The sequence below is a fragment of the Alligator mississippiensis genome, chromosome 2, assembly GCF_030867095.1.
Source record: "Alligator mississippiensis isolate rAllMis1 chromosome 2, rAllMis1, whole genome shotgun sequence".
Taxonomy (NCBI): Eukaryota; Metazoa; Chordata; order Crocodylia; family Alligatoridae; genus Alligator; species Alligator mississippiensis.
This window is the reverse complement of record NC_081825.1, coordinates 274,885,631-274,901,263: the sequence shown is the minus strand read 5'-3', so window position 1 is coordinate 274,901,263 and position 15,633 is coordinate 274,885,631. Positions and strand designations below refer to the sequence as shown.

The window sequence follows — 15,633 nt, the reverse complement described above, 5'->3', positions numbered from 1 at the left end:
ACACCTTGCTGGGGTTGTTTGACCCCAGTACTCTTTCCTGCCATGGCAGGGGGTCGGACTTGATGACCTGCTCAGGTCCCTTCTGACCCTGCCAAGTGTGAAACTATGAAGACAGTGACCAGAGTGGGGCAGTGGTTTTTCTGGCCGGGGATGAGGGATGACATTATGTGGCACTGTGAGGCCTGCCCAGAGTGCCAGAAGGTCCAGGAGAGACGGCCCCCCTGGGCACCATTACAACCGATGCCCCTCATTGAGGTACCCTTTGATTGGATAGTGCTAGATGTGGTGGGGCCCTTAATCAAGAGTAGCGCTGGGCATTAATATATATTAGTCATCATTGACTATGCTACACACTACCTGGATGCTATACCACTGTGATCAGTGACAGCCCCCTAGATCACGGAGGAATTATTAGAATGCGTGTCCCAGGTGGGAGTTCTGAGAGAGATAATCACGGACCAGGGGACAAACTTTATGTCTGGGGTCATCTGGGCCATGTGTCAGCTGTTGAAGATATGGCAGCTCTATACCTCGGTCTACCACCCGCAGACCAACGTGCTGGTAGAACACCTAAATGGCACAATTAAATGCCTATTGCGGCGATGTGCCCAGGACAAAACGAGGATGTGGGATTTGATCCTAATACTCCTCCTCTTCGCACTCAGGGATGCCCCACAGGCGTCCATGTGGCTGTCCCCATTTGAGCTGATATATGGCCACAAGCCCCGGGGGCTGTTGCAAGGGATAAAAGAGGAATGGGAAAACACGGGACAGCCCAAAGTTGGGGTACACCACTACCAACAGGAAATGCTAGAGCAGTTAACGAAGGTGAGGCAGCTAGCCCAGGAACATTTGGCCGAGGCCCAGTGGAACAAGCAATGTGGGTATGACAAAGGGGCCCGCGCCCAAGACTTCCACGTTGGGGATAAGGTCCTCATACTGCTCTCCACTACCGCAGACAAATTGCTGATGCAGTGGCAAGGCCCATTCGAAATTGTGTGGAAGGCAGGGCCAGTGGACCACAAAGTCCATAGCCCCAGGCAGAGAAAAGAATGGCAAATTTACCATGTCAACTTATTGAGGGCATGGCAGGAGCCAGAAGGCTGGCTGTTGAGCCCAGAAGACCCCTGGGAGGACCTAGGACCCGAGGCAGAAAAGCTACCAGAAGGGCCAGAACCAGGTGGTCCACCAATGTACAGCTCTGAACTCAACGCCCGCCAGTGCGACCAGTTGGGAAGGATGATGGTAAAGTTCCGGGAAGTATTCGACGAGAGGTCCAGACGGGCCCAAGGGATACAACACGAGATAGATACACTGAAGGGGGTCGTCATATGAGAAAGGCGGAGGCCCATCCCGCATCATTGGTGAGAGAAGGTCTGGGAAGAGCTACGAAAGATGCTGACCCAAGGGGTCATCATGCCGTCGCATAGTCCCTGGCGCAGTCCAATAGTAATAGTGCCAAAGAGTGATGGTACGTTCCGACTATGCATTGATTTTTGGAAGGTTAATGAGGTTGCCAAATTCAATGCCTTCCCCATGCCACATGTAGAAGAACTACTAGAGCGGATAGGGCAGGCTCAATATATCTCCACTATCAACATGGCAAAAGGATGCTGGCAAATCCCCATGGCAGGAAGAGACCAGCCAAAGACGGCCTTCGGCACCCTCTGGGGGCTGTATGAGTTTACACGGAAGCCCTTCGGCCTGCACAGGGCCGCTGCAACCGTCCAATGGCTGATGGACCACATGCTAGCCCCATACACAATGTATGCAGCCGCATACATCTACGATGTACTAATTTACTCACAGACTTGGGAACAGCACTTATGCCATGTAGCAGTGGTGCTGCAAGAAATACGCCGGGTAGGCCTGATGGTTAACCCAAAAAAATGCACCTTAGGGGTGCGAGAGACGAATTACTTGGGATTTAGAGTAGGGCAAGGTAAGATATGCCCTCTAGCAAGTAAGATAGATATAATAAAAAGATACCTGCCTCCGTGGACAAAGCAACAGATGCGGGCTTTCCTGGGACTAGCGAACCATTACAGGCAATTCATTCCCTGCTTTGCGGAGAAAACCATAGAGCTAATGGAGGCTATAAGAGGGAAAGTACAGGGCCCCATAAAGTGGACACTTGAGATGGCGAAAGGGTTTGAAGACGTCAAAAAAGATTTGTGTGGTGAAGTGGTTGTCATAATACCCGACTTCTCAAAAACTTTCATTCTACAGACAGACGCCTCCGAGACAGCCATAGGGGCAGTGCTTTGCCAGGAACAAGGGGGTGTAGATCGCCCGATCACCTATGCTAGCTGAAAGTTAAACAGCACAGAAACCAGGTATTCCACCATTGAAAGGGAGTGCCTAACCATAAAGTGAACTATTTTAGATATTACTTAATGGGGCGAGAGTTCAACCTAGTTACTGATCATGCACCCACCCCTACAATGGCTGAATATTAAGCACAACAATGCCCGGATAACCAGATGGACATTGTCACTACAGCCATTTCAGTTCAAAGTAAGATATTGACCAGGGTCGGCTAATCATGTTGCTGATTTCCTATCGAGGTGCGTTGAGAGGAAAGAAATGGACAATGAGACACCCCAAGGCAACTTAAATGGGGGGGGGGGCGTGGAGGAAGCTTACTAGAGGCAGGAGAAAGGCAGCGGGATGCCGCACTGGTGGCTGGCAGCAGTGAAAGTGAAACCACGGCAGCAGGAGCCGCCGCAGACCAAGATCAAAAGGAAAAGGAGACTCCGTGGCAGAGCCAGGAGGAGCCAGGAATGGCTCCCGCATCTGTTTGGGCATGCTTTGTAAAAGCAAGGGCAATTGGCCAGGCGGCCACCTGGTGCCAAGATAAAAGGCCCAGCAGGAAGGAAGCCAGGGGGGACCGGAAGTAGTGTCCCCAACTGGCCCAGAGAGGCCAGAGAGTGCCAAGGATCCTACAGAAGAGGAGACGTGGTGGCACCCCAGAGGGGAACCACAGAAGGCAAGTCGGGCCAGTGAGGGCCCAAGGAGTCACGTACGAGGCTGGTGTGGGCGGAGGCTGGCAATAGCCGGGGCTGGGACACTGGTGGAGAAAATGGAGCCAGAACCCAGACACGGACACCAGACAACAGGTACCAAACCCAGGGTGGGAACGACGCACCAAGGGCCGTCCTGAGACCTGGGCGGAGTCAGGCACTGTGTGAACTGGGAGACACCGAAGGACGGTGGTGTACGCTCAGTGCAGTTACCACCTGTAGCCCATAGCCACAGCCCCTAAATAACCAAGTGTCAGTGAGGGCCAGAACACCAGCCCTGATGGACAACATCACGGTTGGCGGTAGGCGGGGTGTAGGGGAGGTGGAGCTCTGAGAAGCAATGGCCACGAGGATGACCAAGGGGGAGTACCAGGCAAGATGGGACCTGACACCATCCTCCTGCTAGAAAACCAATCATCATCAAAGACGTGGCAGGCGAGACCCCTGGGGAGCTGACCCAAGGCTGCTCTAGTAGCCTGGCTGTGCAGCCCAGAAGGCAATGGCGAGGTTCAAAAGACACCCAGATGCGCGATGCTCGGGGGGAGAGGCACAGAAAGCTACAGTGAATTAATCTCAGATGTTATAATTCATATTGTTTGATCCAGTGATGATGTGGTCTGCATTAATGAGAGGCACAGCAAGTCCTAGTGGTTTAGTGAGAATTGGAGTTAGGTAGTCTTTTACTCCAAAGATATCATTTAAGTTTGGGAGATGTTTGTAAACCAGGACAGACTTGTCCCTCAATGGTACACTGAGATGGTCATCATTGTCCAAGAGGTGTTGGAAGTCATAAGTGGTGTGTTGCAGGTGTTCAAGCTGGGGGCTGTAAGTAATGACTTGAGGGATTCTCTTGTCATTATTATGGGGTTGATATTGGTCAGTGGGGGGTCTTAGTCTGGCTCTGTTGATTTAAGTGGCTATGGTTTTGGAATTGTACTGTAAGTGTAGGAAACCCTGTTCTAGAATCCTCTGGTATCAGTGGGATCAAAGCAGATATGGCTGTAATATAGAGCTTGGCTGTAAAAAATGTCTCTAGTAATTATTTTGGTTGAAGACCTATAGCATGATCACTATAATAAAAGATAACAGGAAATATGAAGATATGTCTTTTGAACCCACCTTCTGCATAATGCATCAATGGCAATGAGAGATCAAATAATAAATTCAGCCAAATGAAGAAGCAGTTACTGAAGATGAGGAGGACATGCTGAGCTATGTGTAAGGAAAAGGCCATTCCTTTTCCTGTTCTTAGTCACAGAGCTTGCATTTTGAATGGAGCTCTTTGCTTAAATGATTATTTCCTAAGTGTTTCTATAACAAGGAAATATAGGATTCCAAGTCATTATTTTCATTTTTATTCTTTGTTTCACAGGCTTTCCAGTTTTTCATATTCCATTGATGAAGGTAGTGGTTGGAAATCCTTCCCTAGTTGAAGTGGAAACCAAAGAATACTGGGATGATACTGACAGTTACATAATAGAATTCTCTGTTATAAGCAAGTTTTATAAACAAGTAAGAACAGACAAATGATAAGTAATATCCTGTCTCCTACAATAGTATCTGTTTTATTTAGAAATGTTTTAATAATTGAAAGGCAGACCTGAAGATTATGCATGCATCAGGGACTGGTGTTACTGTAGTTTTGTTTCATATAGAATACATACATCCAGTCATGTGAATTAACTAGTTAATTAACTAGTTAAAAAGTTAAAGAAATGGCTAACTTTTAACTTTAACTAGTTAAATTTTTCAGTTGTCAACTTTTAACTTTAACTAGTTAAAAAAAAAGTTAATTTTAACTTAAAAGTTTTAAAAAGTGAAATATGGTTTTCCCAGAGTTTTTCCTGACAGCCACTCTCTAGGACTTACAAGGAACAATATTTCTTTATTGAAAGTCTAGGACTTCTTGATGAGAGACGGAGTAGTGTGCCTTCCTATGAGCTATGGTCTCTTAAGAACTACAAGTCCCAGAGTTCCTTAGTTCATCCTGGCATTTTCAGAAGTCAACAGGGTAGCCAGTTGGCTGCAGGAGAGGGAACAAGAACAAGCAAGCAGAGACATTGATCGCAGTAGGAGTGGCAGCAAGTAGTGATGGTGAAGCAGATGATGACTTTTTTAATTTTAATGAAGATCAGAACCAGCAGCCCAGGGCCCAAGAAGTTGAGAATTACTTCTCATCTGTGAAAAACTTATCTGAGATGTCACCTACTATAGAAAAGCTATTTATCTGTTATAACACAAGCATTCCCTCATCTGCCCATGTAGAGCGATTGTTCGGTAGTGGGGGTTTAGTTTTGCAAGACAGATGAGGAAAATTGTCAGATGTAAATTTTGAAATACAGCTTTTGCTGCAGTTCAATAAGCATGATTAAACAGTTTCTGCTATGCAACTGAACATTCTTTTTCTCATTTAAACTGATTTTCTTATTTCAGTCTAATTTTGATTTTCAGACGCTTTCATTATTTCTAATTCAGATATATTTCATACCCTTTTGTTACCTTTTGAGCAATACAAATTGTAACAACAGAGGTTTTCTGTGGAAACAGCTTTAATTTGTCACCTGAATATCTCCTTTCTGTTATTCTGGTATACCTCTATGATGCATTAACTTTTACAAAGTACTTCACATGGAGAGGGTGAGAAGGAGCTAACATTATATAGGTATTGGTAAATTCTTATTCTGAAAACTGTATGACAAGTATAACATTGTTTTTAGGTAAAGCAGGGTGAGTTCTGAGTAAATTAGTGCGCTTCTGTGGGCTTATGGAAAAGAAACCCACTTATTGCATTTGAAAATGAAAAATGATGCCAAGAGGCAATTCACCATGTTTCATGCATTTCTCATGAATTAACTTCACTTTTACCTAATTACTCTCTTTTTAACTTGCCTTTTAACTAGTTAAAAGTGGAAATATTTAACTTTTAACTTAACTCAAGTGAATTTTAAAGGCTGCTAACTTTTAACTAGTTACATTTTTCATAAACTTTTCCCATGACTGCATACATCTGATCAACATTTTACAGAAAGTTATTGCTGTTGATTCTTCACCCTTGCATAGCTCTCATATAGATCTATGAGCTCCACCAGTGGAATGAGTATTGCCCAAGACACATACAGGCTGTTGTTGAAAATGAATATATGGAAGGTATCCCCTGTCCCTGATGTTTTGTTCTTAATTCTTTCCCCTTGTTGTGATCTATTGCAATTTGTTCATGTTATTCATTACCCTTGCAGTTTATTTTCTAATCTCAGAGTAGAGTCCTTTTCATGTTGGATTTATACATGGGTGTATATGATTTGATTTGCTTCTAGATGTACTCGTTTAAGATTAATATATACAGATTGATATATCCCTATAATGTTAGGGATGTTAGTGAGAATGTCCCTTGGGAAAGGACCATGATAAGAGTGAAAATCTTAAATTTGTGATATGTGAGTCACCCATCTGGCTTTCCTTTCAACAGTGACTTTCAACATATGTAGCTCTAAGATTAAAGCAAAAATGATCAAGTAGTAGAGAACAGCTTGGGAAAAAACATGCCTTATTGAAATGCCATTTCTTTCATTCTGACAGTTTGTATATATTCCTCTTCCATTGATGTGGACACTTTCACAGTTGCCGCATCTACACGTGCACTTGACTGTGGAGTAGACTAATTAGTTGTGGAGTAAAGCATCACTGTCTACACGTGCAACAGTACTGGGCTGCAGTAAACTAATTAACACCACCGTAAGATAGTACTGTTCCTATCAGTACTATCAGGGACACTGTTATCTTACGGCAGAGTAACTGACTGCAATTAAATGCACATGTAGACGCTGATGACCGTGGGCGTGAATTGCATCCCATCAGCCCAGGCAACAGGGGGGCACACTTCTGCCTGCCACCTAGCCACACATCTCTGCACTTTCAGCACCCTCATACTGCAGCCAGCCCCTCCACTGCCAGACACCACCACCCAGAGCCTGGGGCAAGGCAGGGCAGGAATGGGCTTCGTGTAAACTGTTCCGCCTTGGCTCAAATTGTTGCTGTCGTGGGTTCACATGTAGATGCTACATCCACTTGTAGTTTACTCTTGCTCAAACTGCACCAGAGTTTATTGCTTCAAATTGATTGCACATGTAGATGCACGCAGTCACTATAAATGTATGTTATCATAGATAACATTAGCATCAGTAATATGACCTGCCTGTACACAGTATTTACTCACCTTAATTCTGTTAGTCATAATATTCTCCTTTTTTATCCTCCCATTATCCTTAACTCACCCTTTCCCAAAGTGTTATGGTATAAAAGGTGGCTTTGATAACATGTACTTTAAAGTACAGAACTCCTGGCTTTGGTGGAGTTAGTGAAAGAGTGAATTCCCGAGTCAAGGACCCCTCACAAAATACAGCCTGCTCCATATAAAACAGTATAATTTAAAACTTCAGGTTTATTTTATGGGAAGAGATCAGTTTCTTGTTAAACAGTCCCAAACTACATCAAAGTCATCCTCTTGAACTCTTCCCTAATGACCAATAGGCCATGAAAGCAAATCATGAAGCACTGCTATAATGTCTATTGCTATAAAACCATTTCTAGAGAAAATGTTATGATCAATAGGTCATTTTTTGTGTTGTTGCCTATGTTCATTTAACAGGCACTCTCTGTTTTGGGTGTACTAATATATTTTCAACATATGAAATTCCACAGGGTAAATCTTCAGTAGCTGTGATACTCACAAGAGCATCACTTATTTGTGACATATCAACTTTTGTCATAACACTAAAAACTGCCTGCTCGTATGGTAAATCTATGCACTACATCCCTCCTGTTACAATCTCATCTGCAAATTGGCTGCATGGAGATCCAAAAGATGACCACGGCTTCAAACTGTTAACACAGCTTCCAGTAAGAAAGAGCATTTGTTACATAATATCTGCAAATCTGTATATAAAGAAAGAAATGGTCAAAAAGCCTCAAGGGAGCCTTTCGTTTTATGCATCCACATAGAGGTATAACATGAGAAGAATGTACCCTCACTCACTTTTCCCCAAATAGGCAGCGCACAGAAGCAGCCACGTAAGCAATGCGGATCGTGGATTGTAAGGTGCTTTGGGAACTGCAGTTCTCTAGAGTGGCAGTGGAGTTTGCTGCTCCTGAGGGAGGACTTTCATCCCATTTTTTGTCAACAAAACCTATGCAAAAAGGGGAAAGAGTTGCTGATTTTGATAGCACAACATTAGGTCAGCTCTTCCTCCAACAGCAACAAACTCCACTGCCGCTCTGTAAGACTATGATTCCCAGCACACCTTGCACCCCATAACAGACACTGCCTGCATTGCTGCAATGTGCAGCTGGGGAGTGCACTGGAGAGTGAGGCACCCTGCTCTCCTCCTTCTAGTGCCCCTCCCTTTAGGCCAGTGATTCTCATCCAGGGTGTCATGGCACCCTGGGGTACCTTGAGAACTTTTCAAGGATGCCACAGGGTGTCATGCAGTGTTAACACTGTTAAGTGTACAGATATGATTCATATGAGAAACTCAGAGATTTCAAATAGGAATCCATAGTGTTAAATACATTCTTCCCTTTTGTGGACTGAGTTATTTGCAACAGAAGAATTGTTCTTTTATTTTCCTGTAGTCAAAAAACAGATGAAAGCTAAGGGTTGGCATTTTCCTAGGGGTGCCTTAAGTCTAAAAAGAAAGCCACTGCTTTAGGTGGTATCTGAGGCACATGTCCCCAGACATATGGGTTTTCCAGAAAATTTTCCAGTGCCCTAAGTAGAACGTCATCTGATTTAGCATGTTTGTTTAACTTTTATTTAGTAAACAAAACTAAAAAAGTATCCCATGCTAATTTTATGTCCCAGTAGCCATAACTATTTAAACTGAAATATTTGATTAGGAAAAAAAATACAGCACACTTAATGTGGTTTAAATGGTATATTCAAACAAATGCAAAGCTTTATGTGGAAAGAAATTATTTTTATTGGAATACTTGTAAAAATGTAAACACAATACACAATAGCAAGTACTTCCCTTACATTGTTTGTTTAAATTGGAGAAAAAAAATAAGGCGCTGAAAACTGTTGACACACTAATTTTAGCACACCCAATAAAGTATGGATATGCTGTGGTTGTCCACACATCTACTTCAACAGAGTTTAACTCTCTTCCACTGAGGTCACTGTGGCACCTCCACTTTCACTGTCACTACCCGTAGAATCACTTGCATTACTTATTAGTTCCATTTTGGAATCAGATTCAGAACTACTTGAACCACACACTCTTTCACTAAAGGACAGTTTTACCAATGAGTCTATGGGCAAGGGCAACTTATCATCACACTGCATCTTCTTCGCTGATTGTTCTTCTGACTGATTCTCCAGAAGCAAGAGCTTTTGAGAAATAGAAACAAGCTTACCAGTGCATTCATTTGGTTTTGATTTGACCTGCACAGCCAATTAAGTGAATTCATAACTTGATTTTTGGTTGGATTTAGAAGTGCACCAATACATCGGTCCGATATCAGATCAGTACCAATATCAAGAAAACTGGCTGTATTGGAAATTGGCCTGATGGGACCAATAATTTGGCCAATAAATGCCCATGCTGCATGCAGCCACAGCACAGCACTCAGGCAGTGAGGAGCACAGCCAGCAGCATGGAGAGCTGCCTCCAGCTGGTAAGTCTGGTGTGGTGGAAGGGTAGAAGGAGGGAAGGGGCATGGGCGGGGAAGATCAGTATCCTCCACAGTGAGGGAGGGGACAGGGGCAAGGGCAGGGACTGCCCAGGCAGGGTGTGGGGAAAGGGCCAGAGCTGTGACTTGTGCAGGGGGAGGTGGCTTCTGCCACTGCTTGCACCCTGGGAGGGCATAGGGGTGGGGCATGTGCCCCCCAGATCTGTGTGGGCCAGGGCAGGGCAGGTTGTAGTGAGGGCTGCATGAGGCTCTTCTCAGTGGAGGCTGGGCTCAGAGCAGGTGCCGGCAGTGCTGGGAGGATGCTGCATCCACCCCAAATTTCACCACCGCTCCATTCCCAGCGTCGCTGCTGCCAGCCTCCCAGTAAAGCCCCAGCTCTTCCCAGCTGTACCAGGTGGCTGGGAGTGGAGCAGTGGTGAAATTTCGGGTGGATGCAGCATCCTCCAAGCACTGCCGGCACCTGCTCTGAGCCCAGCTCCTGCTGAGAAGAGCCCCGCGCAGCCCTGACTGCAATCCGCCCCAACCTGCCCTGCACAGATCTGGGGGCACACGCCCCCCTCCTTTGCCATCCCAGGCTGCAAGGAGTGGTGGCAGCCACCTCCCCCCCAGGAGCCACGCCTTTGGTGTCATCCCACCCTATCCCACCTGGGCAGCCCCTGCCCTTGCCCCTACCCCCACCCCGGCCCCTCCCTCACTATGGGGGGAGTTGATCTGCCCCCCACACACAGCCCTTCCCCCCCTTCCACCACACCAGACTTACCAGCTGGAGGCAGCTACATTGGAAATCAGATCGGTATCAGCCAATATGCCTCCTTAAATATCAGCTATTGGTATCAGCCCCAAATTCTCTATCAATGCACCCCTATTGGATTATTATGTGAGTGTATTTATTTCCCTGTATATAAATCAATAAAACATATATATACTCTCACACACTTCCTAGGGATAATCACCTGAAAAAACATTAATTACAACTTCCATAGTTTCATAGTTTCATAGTAGCTAGGGTCAGGAGGGACCTGAACAGATCATCTAGCCTGACCCCCTGCCACAGGCAGGAATGAATGCTGGGTTCACAAGACCCCAGACAGGTGATCGTCCAACCTCCTCTTGAATATGCCCTAGGTAGGGGCGAGGACCACTTCCCTGGGAAGTTGGTTCCAGATTTTGGCCACCCTAACTGTAAAATATTGCCTTCTGATCTCCAACCTAAACCTATTCTCCATCAGCTTATGACCATTGTTCCTTGTCACCCCAGGTGGTGCTGGGGAGAAAAGAGCTCTGCCTATTTGCTGTTGATCCCCCTTTATGAGCTTGTAGACAGCCACCAGGTCACCCCTCAGCCTCCTCTTGCTGAGGCTGAACAGGTTCAGGTCCTTCAGTCTCTCCTCGTAAGGCCTGTCCTGCTGCCCTCTCACCAAGCGGGTGGCCCTCCTCTGAACCCCCTCCAGGCTGGCCACATCCCTTTTGAAGTGCGGCGCCCAGTACTGGACGCAGTACTCCAACTGCGGTCTGATCAAAGTCGCATAGAGAGGGAGTATCACCTCTCTGGACCAGCTTGAGATGCACCTTTGGATGCATGACAAGGTATGGCTGGCCTTGCTGGCTGTGGTCTGGCATTGGCGGCTCATGTTCATCTTGGAGTCAATAATGACTCCAAGATCCCTTTCCGCCTCTGTGCTTTCAAGAAGGGAACTCCCCAGCCTATATTTATGTTGTGGATTCCTTCTCCCAAGGTGCAGCACCCTGCATTTGTCTATGTTGAACCCCATCCTATTCTCATCTGCCCACTTTTGTAGTCTGTCTAAATCTAGTTGCAGCCTCTCTCTCCCTTCAAGTGTGTCCACCTTGCCCCACATCTTAGTGTCATCAGCAAACTTGGACAGTGTGCTTTCCACCCTCTCGTACAAATTGCTGATGAAGATGTTAAACAGTGTGGGCCTGAGGACCGAGGCCTGGGGTACCCCACTGCTCACATCTCGCCAGGTTGAGTACAACCCGTCCACCACTACTCTCTGAGTGCAGGCATCAATGCCGCAGTCGCTTAATTTATTGATGAGAATGGGGTGAGAGACAGTGTCAAAAGTCTTCTTAAAGTCTAGGAAGACTATGTCCACAGCGACACCATCATCCAAGGATTTAGTTACTTGGTCATAAAAGGCAATCAGGTTGGTCTGGCAGGACCTGCCTTTGGTGAAGCCATGCTGATTGCCCCTGAGCATGATCTCCCCTGCAGGCCCCCCACAGATATGCTCCTTGATGATCCTCTCCAAGAGCCTCCTGAGCACCGAGGTGAGGCTTACAGGCCTATAATTACTTAGGTCCTCCTTCCTCCCCTTCTTAAAAATAGGGACCACATTAGCCAGTTTCCAATCCCCTGGCCCCTGGCCAGATGACCACGAATGCTCATACAGCCATGCCAAAGGCTCCGCGATGACCCCTGCCAGCTCCTTCAACACCCTTGGGTAGAAGGCATCTGGACCTGCAGATTTAAAAATGTCTAGCCCTTCCAAAAGATCCCGAACTACATCTGCACTGACTAAAGGCTTGATAGAGCTATCCCCAAGATTGTCCCTACCTCTGGTAGGTGGGATGTCCCGGTCCCTGTTCAGGAAAACAGAGGCAAAGAAACTGTTAAAAATATCAGCTTTCTTGTCTGGCGTGGCCACCAGATTACCATTTGTGTCTTGCAGGGGCCCTACATTGCCTGGTGCCCTCTTCTTTCTCCCAATGTACTTGAAAAAGGACTTTTTGTTTTCCTTAATCCTGGATGCTAGCTGAGTTCCATCTCTGCCTTGGCCTTCCTAATAGCCCTCCTACACTCCCAGGCTGAGGAGGAGTACTCCTCCTTGGTGATAGTTCCTCCCTTCCACTGGTTGTACACCTCCCTTTTAGTCTTCAGGCATTGCTGAATGCCCTTGCTGAGCCAAGGGGGTCTCTGAGAACTCTTACCCCCCTTGCTTCTCTCAGGGACTGTTATCCTTTGGGCCTGGAGGATCGCCCCCTTAAGGTACGACCATCCCTCGTGGGCTCCCATCTCCTCTACCTTCTGGGCCCTTAGTGCCTCCCCCACTAGTCTTCTAAGCTCATTGAAGTTGGCCCTTCTGAAGTCAAGGGCTTTAGCCTTGGTGTGAGCCCTCAACGCCCTGCGTTGGATAGTGAAATCCAGCAGGTGATGATCGCCAAGCTTTGAAACTGCCAAGCTTGCCTAATATTGTATTGGCATCCATTCATTGTTACTAATGAATTTTATGAAACAATTAATTTTTAGAAATGGAAAATTTCCCACAGAAAAATGAAGCACTGGAAAATTTTCTGCCCCACATCCCCTGCATGTCCTCCTTGCTCACCCCACATTATGTTACTGTATCCATTTCTGTAGACAATCCAGAAGGGGTGCATACTTATTTTCACACTTAACTTGGGGAAGTGAATGTATAAAACAGCTCACCCTTTTGTGTAAGTGTAGTTGGTTGGACACTAAAATGCAAGTGTGCAAAACCAGAAGCCAAGGCTCAAACATTGGACACAAAATAAATATACCATGTTAAAAACATGTTGTAAGCATTTATCACATTTAAGTTGAGAAAACTGAAATATTAAGTAATTATTTCAAGGGTGTTGGTTGTAGCTGTGTTGGACATAGGTAGACAAAGCTGTTTGGATAAATGTAATATCTTTTATAGGGACCAACTAAATAGTTGGAAAAACTGTTCTTTGCAAGTTTTTGGGCACAAACACTCTTCTTTGAGGATAGGGAGAATCTGCTGGTGTTTTGTTTTCCCCTGGATGAAATAGAAGCCAATATGCAAAATGCAGGTCTGTGAAAATGCAAATATATGGTAGTGAGGATCAGAAGCTATGAAAGACAATAGGTGTGAGATGGGTAGGTGGGGGGAGGAAGGGGGCATGTTGACCTGGTGATAGAATGTAGCTGGTAAAATGTAGAGAGGTTACCCAGGGTTATTGGATGGCAGGTAGGTTATAATGTACCATAAATCCAATAGGTCTATATTTAGTCCATGATTTTTTGTATCCAGTAGGTTGATGAAGTGAAGTTGATAGGCTTATCTACAAAAGATGTTTTGTAAATTCCCTTTGAGGATTAAAACTGAGTGATTGGAGAGAGAGTGGTTTTCTTGTGAGAAATGTGATCCACCAGTAATGGGGTATTTTGTTGTTGATAGATATTCAGTGTGCGTTCATTCTGGTAGGCAGTTGTTTGGTTTCTCCTACATATTTTCCATCAGGGCATTTGGTGCACTGGATGAGATATTACATTTCTGGAGGTGCAGGTGTAAGATCCAGGAATGGTTCTATTGTGGGTTGTAGGTATTGTGGAGTAGGGGAGATGTGTTGGCAGGTTTTACATTTTTGTCCTGTCATGGTCTGGATCCATTCATTTGTTTTGGGACATAGGAAGTTTGCTTCTGGTGATGAGGTTGATGAAGTTCGGTGCCTATTTTCCGTATAGGTTCCAGGGAATAATGGTATGTCATCATTAGTGGTATGAGATTCATGGAGATTTTCTTTTTGTACTGCAACAATTCTTCATGTGGTATCCGAGTGGCTCTTTCAGAAGTGCAGTCTGTCTCTCTGGAGAAGTGTCCTTATTGAGTGAAAGCCCTTTTGAGATTTGGAAGATGATGATCAGGGTGTTCTCCTCAATGCAAATTCAGTGGTATCAGTGATGCAGTTCTTCAGGAATTTTTTTACAGGTGGCCCATATTACTGAACTTATACACTTCATCCTTACACACTGTTACAGCAGGGTCCCTCTGGAGGGCCGTGATCTCCTCAAGGTCCCTTGCTCTGTGTCAGGCCGGCCCAAGGCACCCTCTTATTCTCGCCCACCATGTCTTGTTGGTAAATATAAGGTTGGGAGGCTGCCTATGACTCCCTGGGCACAGCTACTTGGGACCTCTGTCCCCGCGGTTCTCCCAGACCCCCTGGGGGTCTCCCGATACAATGGGTGCTTCCTAGGCACCCCAGCCTTATGGGCTATGCATGGCTCCTACCTCCCCTGATACCATGCCCCAAGCCTCGCAGATGTTCCGGACTTTGGTCCGTCAGAATACCACGCCCGTTCTCCCGGGCTTCCTCTGTAATCTTGCCCCCTCCTGGGCCTCCCTTATAGTCTAGCCCACTCTGGGCTCTCTCTAATACCCAGCCTCTCACTGGGACTCTCGACCAGCCCACTCTGGGCCTTCCCAGACGGTGTGGTCCCGCTCAGGGACTCTGTAGCGGGCCTCTGGTCCTTCAGGCCAACCGCACGGGTACCCTCTCTGACCCCGGATCACCGCGCTGCTACTCCCCGTCTTCTCGGGGGCAACCGCAGCGCCTTGCCTCGGTCCGCGGGGTGTTGCCGCACTAGCCTGCAGCCGGGCTCGCTATGCCCGCCTCGGGCTCCTCAATATGGCCCCGCTCTAGGGCTCCTCAATGTCCCCCTCTCTAGGGCTGCTCAGTATTGCCCCTCTCTAGGGCTGGGGTCTAGGTACCCCACACGTGATCCAGGGTCTATGTTCCCCATCTGCAACCTACCGGTTGTGCCCACAACCCACTGGTTGCGCTGGCGCTCCCCCTCTTTGGGGCTCGCCGTGCCCACCCTGGGCTTCCCAATGAAATCACCCCTCTCTCTGGGGCTGGGGTCTATGCACCCCGCACGCGATCCGGGGTCTATGTCCCCCGTCTGCAACCTACCGGTTGTGCCCGCAACCCACTGGTTGTGCTCCTCGCCGCCAGTTGCTCCTGCCCTGGCGTGCAAGCTGCGCCTTCACTGGCGCTAGGGCACCCCACCCCTATGGGGTCCCTATGAGGCCTCCTCCAACCCCTACAGCCTCACCCAAGCCTCCGGGTGTAATAACAGAGCCAAACAAACTCAAGCCTCCTGGCTGTAACGCAAACATAAAGCCCCCTGGCTAAA

General features: G+C 46.7%; 1 protein-coding gene across 1 annotated transcript in view; it reads left to right on the top strand.

Annotated features, from left to right (window-relative positions):
• The window catches only part of CATSPERB (cation channel sperm associated auxiliary subunit beta), a 122,041-nt gene that overhangs the window by 82,127 nt on the left and 24,281 nt on the right, over positions 1–15,633 (top strand). Inside the window, exons 20-21 of the mRNA XM_059723176.1 lie at positions 4,396–4,535; positions 7,722–7,919. Coding sequence (XP_059579159.1) covers positions 4,396–4,535; positions 7,722–7,919 — 338 coding nt within the window. The remainder of the gene's footprint in view (positions 1–4,395; positions 4,536–7,721; positions 7,920–15,633) is intronic.